This window comes from Pagrus major, chromosome 1, assembly GCF_040436345.1.
Source record: "Pagrus major chromosome 1, Pma_NU_1.0".
Lineage (NCBI taxonomy): Eukaryota > Metazoa > Chordata > Actinopteri > Spariformes > Sparidae > Pagrus > Pagrus major.
The window spans coordinates 9,746,879-9,758,493 of record NC_133215.1 but is presented as its reverse complement, the minus strand read 5'-3'; the positions used below and the strand labels follow the sequence as shown (position 1 = coordinate 9,758,493).

The following is an 11,615-nucleotide window of genomic DNA, read 5'->3' as shown; positions in this document are numbered from 1 at the left end:
TGGCATATAATAGACCCCCTCACAACATTAAACACACCTTGGAAGCATAAATTCTGCCATGAGTCATTACAAAAACCTGACTGGTCAGTTTCAGTGTTGATCCTGAAGCAACATCAATTATGATGTTTATGGAACAACACCAACACGAGGATATCGGATTGTGCACGGTCGTATATTTCCCTGTCTTGGATCCATTTTTTGAAGAAGGCTATGACAATCTTTTGAAAGCTCTGGAAAAACCTAATATGTGACTCTTGAACTTAGAATATTTTGTCACAGGTAAGGATTTTTTAAATACATATGTATAAGGTGAGTAATGATCAATGTATTGAAAAAGTTTTTTTTAAGTAAAATATGTTAATACCATCATTAAAGACAAGAAAAAGATTTAGAAAATTTTGCAAGATTTAGTCTCTCATCTTGCAGGATGAACCAAATATTAACTGCGGTCCAGAGTTGGGTGGGTTGGGGTCGATAAGGAGAAAGTGGGAGGACTGGCAGCTTCTACAATACTCAAGCCTTTTGAAATGCTATACAGTGTCATCATCCAAATTAAATTAAGAATAAAGACCCGATAAGATGTCACTACTGACATGATTTTAAGAATTATGTAAAGTCATGTAAAGCACCATTTACATGTCCTAATGAAATAAACATTAAATTGATTAATCACTCTGAATCACAGCTTCCCATTTATTATCACTGGAGTTAACTCAGGCAGTTTATCAGTAAGTCTTGGGTTTTAGCTTTGGGCAAGTAGTTCCTTTTTATAAATAGTAATTGGGCAGTGTTGGTATATGTATCTTCTATGAATAACTGAACAGATTTTTAGAACTTTCTGCCGAATCATTACTTTTTACAGGGTTTTTATCAAATCAAATCCCTCCTGCTACAACAGGGGGTAAAATATGTACAACTTATTACCTCGAACATTTTCCTATATGAATTTCCAGCCTTCTTTCAATTTATGATTTGGATCGGTTCTGCAGAATATTTTCCCCTGCAGCTAAATGTGTTAGAATGCCGCTTACATCCATTCACATAACATTACTGCAATATCCATGACCTGCCTCTGCTGGAACAGGACAGAGACTGGGGGAAAGTAAATGTGACAGCTGTATTAGAAATGTGAGCTCTGGAGCTCTCTCAGCGTGTGGAGGAACAGAATCTGAGACAAGTCGGAGACCGTTTGAAGACAGTAAAAGTGGGGGTCAGAGGTGACGAGGAGCGTCATTGTGTTTAGAGTATGGTAATATATGCAATTTCAAAAATACCTTGCTCAACCTCAAAGAAAGATGGAGAGCTGTTTAAAAATCATTGTTAAAGAATGAAAGCAACTCTTTCAAAAGGTACAAAAAGCATAGTTGTGTGTGAGCAAGCTTGAAGATTGTAAAAAATGGTAATGGTATCATAGCAACTGGCAGACGTCCAAAGTTTAGGAGCGGTCTTTAAGCACACTGCTGCTTGCCTGGTGTGGAGATTGGTGGAGATGGCTGACTGGGGTGGGGGCAAGGAGGCCAAGATTCAAAGGTGCAAAGACCACCGAGCAGGCGTGACACAGGTCAGCCAGGTGTGCGACTGTTAAATTTTTAGCACTGTGTAAGTGAGGACATGAATCTCAGAGGATATGCAGAGTTTGACAAGCGAGTTGTAACAGACTTCTTGTAGTGGGCAGTCAAGCAAAGTACGGTGACGACCCCAGCAGCAAGATGGTTGACATATAGAAAGCAATTAAAGGCCCGGCTGGTGCCACTACAGCGGGTCGGGTCACCTCAGGCTGTCTCTGGAGCTTTACTGGATGGATGAACACCATTCTTCCAAAAGATATTCCTTCATTTAGAGCTTATATGATGGTGGTGGAGAACTCTATCACTTCAAAATCTTCCATTGGTGGTCAGCAGGGGTGGGATCAGGGTCCGTATTGATCAAACTAAGAATGTGAGTGAATTTAGAAGTTGAAAGTTCTTCGCAGAGTTTTAAGAATAAGACAGTTATTGGGCGTTTTAGCAAGTGTAATCTTGAATTGTGTAATCTTTTTTAAGTGATTGTATGATTAATCACATGTTTGATCAGAGCAGAAGCAAGGATTTATCCTGTTTTTGACACATTGTTCATTCTTTAAAAATAGTACTTTACTCAGTGATGTTATTCTGTTAAAGTTATATGAGATAGATTAAAAGAAAATCTTTTAAAAGGGCTCTTTGGAACTTCTGTGTTGTGCTGGAAGCTGTTCATTATTTTATGTCAGCAGGGTCTCCCTGTGAACTTTAGTTACTGTTGCTCTCTGGAGAGAGGCACTCGAGAACGTTAAATTGCAGCACATTCTTACAAAGAGCCCCTTTTATCTATGTAAAATCCTAACTATTTCACACCTCTATTCAATGTGAAGGAAATTTGATCGAAAAGGCTCAAGGAATAGGAAACTAAATTAAATTATTTTCTGATATTGCTTTAAAAAACTGTTTATTTGCAATGATGAATGATATTTTTTACACTCAGTAAAGAACATTTCTAAGAAGGTTTCTGTGACTTCATCTCTGATGTCTAGGAGCGCTCTTAAACATGAGAGAATTTTTAAATAAAAAGAAATTTGATGAATGCCTTTTATTCCTAATTATGCAAATACGAGTATACGTCTCCTACTTGACTTTTGCTTTCATATTTCACTTTCAAAATTACACCTTTAGCAGTGGTGACTGACATGGTCACAGCATGTAATTCATATAAGCCTCTGCACTCTTTTATAGAGATTTTACCCATTCATGTCACCTCTCTGTATAAATTATAATATACTGATATTCTGATATCAGCCATTTTGAACTAGAACATGGGTATATTGGTCTTTTAATGTGGAATCCAGAGCAACCTCTGAAGTTTGGCACTGCCCACTGAGCAGCAGAAGCTTGTCATGGAAACTCTGAGCAGCATCATAGCCACTTCGCTGGAAACGAAAAACTTGGAAGCCAATTGCCAAATGAGCCTGGATGGAAAGATAAATGGATGAGCAGAGGTGAAGGTGCTTGAGGAGAAAGTGTTGGGGACAGCTAGGGAGACTATTTGGCCACTCGAGGGATGGAAAGTCTGCCTCTGGGGATTTATTGAGGCAATAAAAGATAAGGTCACTGTGTTGTCGGCTTTAATATTAATGTGCCATTTAATGACCCACACCATGGAAGAAACTAGGTTATCACTAGTACTAAGATATAGCTCCAGGCAGTTACTTTGTAATAAAGCAACTGCTTATATGTGTAACCGGACCCCCAGTAGTGCTTCAGAGAGCCCCTCCTTTGTAAAATAATATACAGTTAAACTTCTTTGAAGTAAGCAAGGTGAAAAAAAAACAACCAGGCTGTATTATTTTCATTGTAGTCCTGCCTGCTTCTGCTTCCCATGCACAGATTCTCTATTGAGTGAAATATAATTTAAAAAAAAGTCCCTGAATTAACTCCCTAAATAGTATAAATGGTTGAATTGTTAGAAAAACTTCTTGTAGACACATTTGTCTGTGTGTGTGTGTGTGTGTGTGTGTGTTTGTGTGGGGGGGCGCCGTCCACCACGCTCTCAGTGCTGCCGTTCCCTCCCGCCCCCTCGGTTCGGACTGTCCAATAGGAACAGCGGGAGCACTCGGCTCCACCAATCAGCAACGACGGATGATAGTGAATGGAAGTTTAGTTTGTGAGTTTTGGGATATCGAGGGAGAGATTAACAGAGAGTGTGAGCGAGAAATGAGGATTTACCAGCGTAAAAAAAAACAACAACCCCAAAAAAGTTAATTCAGACTCATAGTTAGTGACTTTTTGCTTTCAAACGAGACTAAAAACTAAAGCCGAACAAGAGCCCTCTCTCTCTCCCCCGAAGTCTGTGTCGCGGAGGGGAGCAGGTGTTCAGCTGAGGGAGACGCATCGCCTCAGTCGGCGCCCCCGAGCCTCAACAGGGTGCCGTGGCCGAGAGACGACGGCTAAAAAACGCCCGTGAGTGTGTACGGACGTCGATAAAAACGCCGCCTGAGGTGAGCGCTTGTTTTCCCGGGCGAACTGGTGCTGAGGACCGTGTGAGACTCCGGATAAAAAGACGGGCTCCGGTGTCGCAGCAGCAGTGAAGTAACGTTACCGTCCCTGTAACGGCTGTGTATCATTTCAAACAGAACGTTACTTCTTCGGTGGTGCCGGCTAAACTCTTCTTCGCTGGTGTGTGTGTGTGTGTGTGCGCAGAAGGGAAGGAGGAAAAACACTCCCGGAGAAACTTGTAATGCGTTTAGGGTTTTTTTTTTTTTTGCTAACCTGTTGTGTCATTTTCCGTGTAACCCGAGACGCAGCGCGTTACTGCAAGTTAGCCGATTTGCTATCCGGGACAGAGAGTCCCGTTCTGGGCGAGTGCTGGAGGATTTCGACCTGAGTTAACTAGTTAATTAGGATATCTTGACGCTAACTTCAGATAACGGACTGCGGCGTCTCCATCACCACCACCACCACCAGCACACTTGGAGGAAAGACTCGGAGAAACCACGGCTCTCCACACAATCAATTACTGAATTGATTTTTCTAGAGCACACAAGCACGGGTGGATAATTTACGCGTTTTATTGCCCCTGTGTTAATAACGACCGCTGTCCTAACAGCTGAATGATCCGCCGGACAAATCCCCGGTGAAGACATCAAAAAAAAAAAAACAAGCGCGGATTTGAGGTCGATAGCGGGGAATAAGCCGATAAGTCTAAAACACACTCAAATGTATTAATTCCCCGCTCGGATCAATCCAAATGAAAATGAGGTATCGCAGGACGCAGAAACACACGGACTCCGCCACAGCAGAGAGAGATTACCGTGCTGTTACACCGTGAAGCCAGACTGAGTGAGGGAAAGTCTCTGTTGTTGGTGAGGCAACCCCCCCCACCCCGTCCTCCTCTTTCTCCCGCTGCCTGCTGAGTTTTGGACACCGGAGCTGCCAAGTCAGAGCTGGGGAGCTTGTCGGCAGTGAGAGTGGTGCTGAACTCCCGGAGCTCGGATCTTCGCTTCCCCGGGAAAGCGCGGAGGTAACCGGCGCTGAATCCCCGCTCCTCTCCTCTCCGCTCGGACTTCTTACTCATTCGTGCGCAGGGCAGAGAAAGAGAGAGAGAGAGAGAGTTGCAGCAGCAAAGCACAAGCAGACACCGGCACTGTTGGCCCCCTCTCTCCCGCATGATGAAACCGGGAATGTGCTGCTCTGATGGGTCCCCGGAGCGTGTGGAGGGACCGGCACCAGCAGGGATCCGGCAGAAGATGGGGACAGGGGCGACCCGGAGTGGGAGCCGGTGTCCGCCTCTTTTTCTCCTGCTCCTTCTCGGCAGCAGCTGCCACATGTTGCACGGCCAAGGTATGAGCTTTACTCTCAGGAGTCCTGGGTTCAAATGTCAGATGATGCACTAAAGAAGATTTATATTTATAGATTTTACGTATTTAGATCTATGAATCCTTTAGTTATAGTCTGAAAACACTCAGTTGCAGACTCATTTGTCACTGGGACCAGGGAAAAGTGAGATGATGACTCTTAAACTGGAAACAATGGTGTGATTTATTTGACCAAGTACAGCAGGTTGCTCATTAGTTGGGGATGTGTTTGTGTCCCTGCAGGAGGGGAATAGAGAGGGGGTGTTTTTATGAGGCCAACAGCAATGTTTTTTAAATTAAGTCAGGCAGATAAGTGGGCATTTGTAAATTATTGTTATTGTTATGATGATGCATATATTGTAGGAGGATGATTGTAGGATTAAGGTATTGAGGATGTGTATTGGGGAAGGGGAGGGGGTGTTACAGTTTCCAAGCATCTATAATCCTCCTCTTAGTCAATGACCTGCTTAACTACAGCTCTCGATTTGGCACAAATGCACAAACACATAGACACATGCAGCCTTGCATAGAGTATTAATTTAACTTGCTTCCTTTTAGTCCAGTGTTGACCCTGTTGTGCTGGCAGGTGTCCAGATTAGTGTGTGACTTGTGGCTGCAGAGGGCTACTGTGTGGAGTTAAACACAGCAACATGAAAGAAGATATATGTAATGAGAAATTGATTTCTGAGTGAAGCTGCTTGAGAAAATTGTGCCTTGCCTTGTTACATGCATTTACGTGCATCTTTTTCTTTGTAGCTATAGAGATAATGAAGGAGTGGGATGGATATTTCTGTGTTCATATGTGTGTGTGTGTGTCTTTGTATGTGTGCATGCACCTCATGGGATCATGTCAGAGTGGCTAAACAAAAGCTCAGAAAAGGTCAGCCTGGTGTCGGCTCACAGTTTTCTCTGGGTCACAGATGGCGTGGTGGGCAGAATGTATGGCTGAGACTTGGGGTTATGTGGAGGAGGGGTCTTAGGAATGTCTATGCACATATATGTGTGTGTGTGTTTGTGTGTGTGTGTTGGAGGTGGGGGGTGAGCTATTTGCGAACGCACTGAGAGTGTGTGTGCCGCTCAAGTGCAGGAAAGTGCTTGCGTGAATGTGAGAGAGGGAGCGCAGGTAGAGGAGGAATGAGGAGGGAGAGAGAGTCGGTGTGGCGAAGAGGAGAAGGAGGTGGTGTAAGACGGATCAGAGCAGGGAGAGAGGGGAGTGGCAGGGAAAAGGGGTGAGAATAAGAGATGAAGTGGGGTGGCTAGAGAGGGAATGCGGCGCACCGTGCTTGTCACTCAGAGAGCTGTGCCTGCAGTTCAATCGATGATGATGGTATGACAACACATCTGTGTGTATGTCAAAAGTTCCTCTCCTCTCCCTTCTTTTCCCAGTCGTCACACTCTCCCTCTTCCTCCCTCCCTCCTAGGTGTTGAGGAGGAGGTGGGAGACGGAGGGATGGCGTGGCTGCAGAGTCAGCTCCTTCCGTCCTCCCTCTAATGTCAAGGTCTCAGCACCCAAGTTGCCACACACTCCATTCCCCACCCTCACACCCAGCACCCCCTTCCAGCTGTCCTGGCTCAAGGAGGGGGGGGTACCCTGCTGCTAAATGTCTATACCTCAGTATGGCTCGCAGCCGGCGTTGTGTTTGCATGCGTATGTGCTGGGAGTATGGGGTGAATTAGAAATGAGTGAAACTGATATGGGATGGAGCTGCTGGTGGTGGTGGTGGAGTGGGGGTGGGGTTATTGATTTGATAAGCTGTGCCAGGCGGCCAATCGAAGGCTGTAGATTCTCCAGGTTCCGACCCCTCTATCCCCAGCATTTATTAGAACGTTTTATTTTAGGAGGAAAAGGATGAAATTCATGAGCCAAGGTTGATCCTCCTGATCTCTCCCCAGCTCTCCCTACTCCCCCTCTGTCCCTCTCCCTCTTTCACTCTCTCTTTCTCTCTCTCTCGCTCACTCTTTCTCTCAGTCAATCGATGCCCACACCCCTCCCCATAAATGTGAGGCTTTATATGAGCCAACTCTCGTCTTGGGAGCACATTTAAATAAGCTCATCGATCTTTCATTTTAGAGTTTAAGTGACGGCAGCATTTTACTGTCCCCCCTTCCCCTCCACCTCTCATCTGCTCACCTCTCCACCCTCCCTTCTTTATTCATAACTTATCCCTCAGCCCCCCACTGCCTCCCTGTCACTGAGTGGGTTCTGCTCCACAGCTGTTTGACTGATTCACATTTCCAGCATGGATATAGACAGAGCCTGGACTTTTTATTCTGACTGAAGTCAAGCATGGGTAACATTCAGTGTGTTTCAAAATGTAAAATATATTCTATATCGCTAACAGACGGAGTCCAGAATGCCTCTCTTCACTTAATATTACTGTTGTAAGATGAAAGCCTTGCCGACTGTCCACGATTTCCTGCAAGCAGCCATGTTTCAGCCGTGCATTTTGGAGATTTTCAACATGATTTTCAAACACTGTCAGAAACCCGAATCAGTCAGGACCATGTTATACTTATAATGACATTAAAACATGCAAATGTTCAAAGTCAGAAGGGGTTCACATAACAACAGTGATACAGACCATTAGGTTTATAATACATGGAGATTGATTTTTTTCCCAGTTACTAATGTGGATAATGATAATGGTCTATAAGTAGCCAAAGAGTAATGAAAAAATACTGCTGGTCGTCATTATTGCTAACCTTGCCCAAGGTAATTGCATTAAAATGTGGCTGGAGCATCCCAGCTGTTAAACCACTGAACTTGTTTCTAGTCTAAAAAATAAATTACAGGTCACAATTTTTAGGGCTCCCACTAAAGTTTATAACTTCTGAAGTTTTCTTCTGCTCTAACTAGGCCAAGGAAAGACTTGCATCGTCATGCTGACCCACTTAGTGGATCTATCAGTGTGATTAGGTTTGATATGACACATGTCATTGGCTCAACCACGCCAGAGCTTGATCCTGATTGGATCATTGGGCATGCTGAAGTGAATTGAGGTCAGTGATAGGACATTTCGATGGTGGGCTGTGGGCTGGGAGACTTCTGAGCGTGATGTCAAAACCCAAATCAAAAAGACTAGCATGCAGTTTCACACATGTGCACTCACCCACATGCACGCATACACACAAAGTCCTTCTCTCTCATCAGTGTCAAACAGTCAAAGCGGACGTGGAAATTTGCTTAACTGTGTTGTAATGAGGAGATGGTAAATTAGAAGCCTCATCTAACAAATTATCATCGTCCATGCTGCACAACCTCTCAGTGACCACATCTGTGACACTCTTATGAATTTGTTTTAAATGTTTTATTATCTTCCTCTGATGGCTGCAGCGTACAATACTAATATTTTTAGAACAGCTGAACAGGCCGTTTATCACTAGAATTATCGTAGCACGCGCCATTTCTTTGGCGAGCAACCTTTTGGAATTTGATGTATTTTAAACTGTGGATTTACTGCTTGTAACAGTTATACACATGTTCCTTCTTTGCCCACGGACACAAATTTAATCCCACATTCAAGTAGTTTGAATTTGGAGGCCTCAGGAGAGACTTGGCTGTCTGATGGATTGTGTGCGTGTGTGTGTGCATATGTATTAGAGTAGGAGAGCAAACGATGGAGGAGAAGACACTGTGAATGTGTGTGTGTGTGGGAGTGTGTGATAGACGTCAGGTTATTCAGGACTAAGAGGAAGTGAGGTCCCTGGTCGACTCCCTTATTTCCTGTCTGTCAGGAGGAACAAATCACCACACTTCCACAGCCTGCTGACACTTTGCAGTGGCAGTGTGTGTGTGTGTGTGTGTGCGTGTGTGTGTGCATGTCTGTGTGTTTGTGAGGAAAAGTGTTTGTGTGTGTCAACCTGTCTCTGTGTGCAGACCTGGTCCGTGAAAGAGATTTTAGTCTGACAGGACTACATACAGTGTATGTGTGTGTGTTTGTGTGTGTCAGATTGATGCTAACCCTCTATCAGTCCTAAGTGTTTTCTTCTCACGGCAGAAGAAGTGGCAGATATAGAGAAGCAGCAGAAGTCTCCTAATGGAAAATAATCACCTGTGTGTGTGTGTGTGAGAGAGGTGGTTTGTGTGTACATAGTAGAGACCAGCAGGAGCATATATCCTTTCTTCTTTTGTTCACTTCGACACACAAACTTGCAGTAGTTTATATGACTTCTTTTGGTGAGCCTGTGAGTTGTGTAGGTGAGATCATTAAGAGGTCAGCTGGGTCATGTTTCCCTCTCCAGCAGTGTTACTGAGACTGTGGTCAGTTCAAGGCACAAAATATTAAATATTAATACACAGCATAGACATAATTGCCAAAAGCTCTGTGTGTGTGTGAAGTGTCTTCGCATGTGTGTGCTTCTGCCCAGTTGGAATGGTTTCCTATCTTTGTGAAAAGATGCATTTTATTGGAGTTTTCCTCAAAAACATCCTTCAGAGCTTTGAAATATGAGCCAAGTGGGATACACTCCGGTCTCCTCTGCCTCCGCCTCTGTCTTGCTTCTTCTTGCTCTTCATTTTTTTGTGTTTGTTCTATCAGCATTGCTCTTCTTCCTTTTGGTTTCTCTTGCTTTTTTCCCTCCCTGTCTCCCCTCAGGGACTTAAGAATCTATTGCTGCAGGCCACACAGGTGGAATGGAGGCTGTTTTGCTGTTTAGGCCTTGGTGTTTATTATGTAAGATAGGGGGAGGAGGTTACTATTGATCCTCTGTGTGTACGTGTGTGAGGAGTGGGTGGGGTGGGGTGGGGGTATAGCACAAAAGCTTATCTTGTACTTTTCAAGATGGTTCTACAGCTAGACGTCCAAATAAAGCAGAACGCTTGCAAAACATGAACTCTATCGATTGACTGAACTGCAAGACACCACAAAGCAAAAGACTAACAGACACTGAGATTGACAGACAAACAGACAGATGAATGTGCATTCACACACACCATCACAACTTTGGTTTGTTGCCTTGGAAAAGTTTAAATCCATGATTTCTGTTTGTAGTAGTTTATTGCAGCAACGCTTTTGATGACTTTTGACTTTCGCTACATAGATATTAAGGCGATTTTTACTAACTTACTATGAAAGCTTAGATGTTATAAAAATAATCTCGAGAATCTGCGCCCTCCTGTGAATTTAGATGTTTCTGGAGGAGTGGCATGTCCGCCCGCTGAGCCCCAATAATCAGCACGAGTGATGAGTGAATTTCAAATACTTAATTACAAACTAGTTTGCCGTCTCTTTTCCATGGATCTGACACCCCATTTCTCTGTTCTCCATATGCCTGCTCACTAAAACTTTACTCTGCGCTCCATAAGAGTAGCTAACTTTATGGATATGACTTGGATTCTGATATTGTCGCACCAAGCAGGGACGTATATCCTTATGTCCTATCCCTATGCTCACCTTTGGCACCTGGTTAAAACCCATAGTATAGTCAAAAACAAGATGTTACCCAACCATACTTGTGACAGTATTTAGTGGCCACCTGTTGTTGGGTTCAGCCTTGTATAGGCTCCTCTTAGACATGGACTGCTGACATTTCCAGCAGTATTTGTATTTTGAGCTGAAAAACCTTTAACAAAATGTTAATTAACAACTTTTTGGATAATTTTCAAAAACATTCTCTAGTTCTAGCTTCTTAAATGGGAAGATTCACTCCTTTTCTCTGTATTTTATACATGTGAACTTTTTGTATTTTGGACTGTTGGACAAAACAACAAATTTAAAGATGTCGCCTTGGGCTCCAGGAGACTGATGGCCATTTTTTTCCCTCAGTTTTCTAACATAGACTAAATATTTTAGAAATTAACCAAGAAAATAATCAGCAGACTAATTAATAATGGAAATAATTAGTTAGTTACAGTTCTATTAGTATTACAGGATGGTGCTTGGTACATGTAACAACAATTACTCTTAATTGTGCATTGTCTTTCTACTTTCACAATGCATTATAACAATAGTGACATATGTGCAACATAAAGTGTGCGAACAATCACAGTGTCATGCGCTGTACAAAATACAAAAAGCTTCGGCGAAGGGCAAACAGGAACTGAATCAATACACTCACTCTAAGAAAGAAGAATCCCTCTCTTGGTCTGAGCCTAATAAATATGGAATATCTGACATTTGGCTTTAATAATAAATACTTACATACACCTTGATGTGTTGAATTAAAGAAGATGGTGACCTCCACTTGCAGATTTTGTGCAACTTGCCTGAGGGCTACAGTTGGCTCAGAAGTAATAAGTAATTATTTTATT

The 11,615-nt window shown here is 43.3% G+C and overlaps 1 protein-coding gene across 1 annotated transcript in view; it reads left to right on the top strand.

Annotated features, from left to right (window-relative positions):
• The first annotated feature begins 5,179 nt into the window (after positions 1-5,179).
• sdk1b (sidekick cell adhesion molecule 1b) overlaps positions 5,180-11,615 on the top strand; it is a 242,598-nt gene continuing 236,162 nt past the window's right edge. Inside the window, exon 1 of the mRNA XM_073467361.1 lies at positions 5,180-5,351. Coding sequence (XP_073323462.1) covers positions 5,180-5,351 — 172 coding nt within the window. The remainder of the gene's footprint in view (positions 5,352-11,615) is intronic.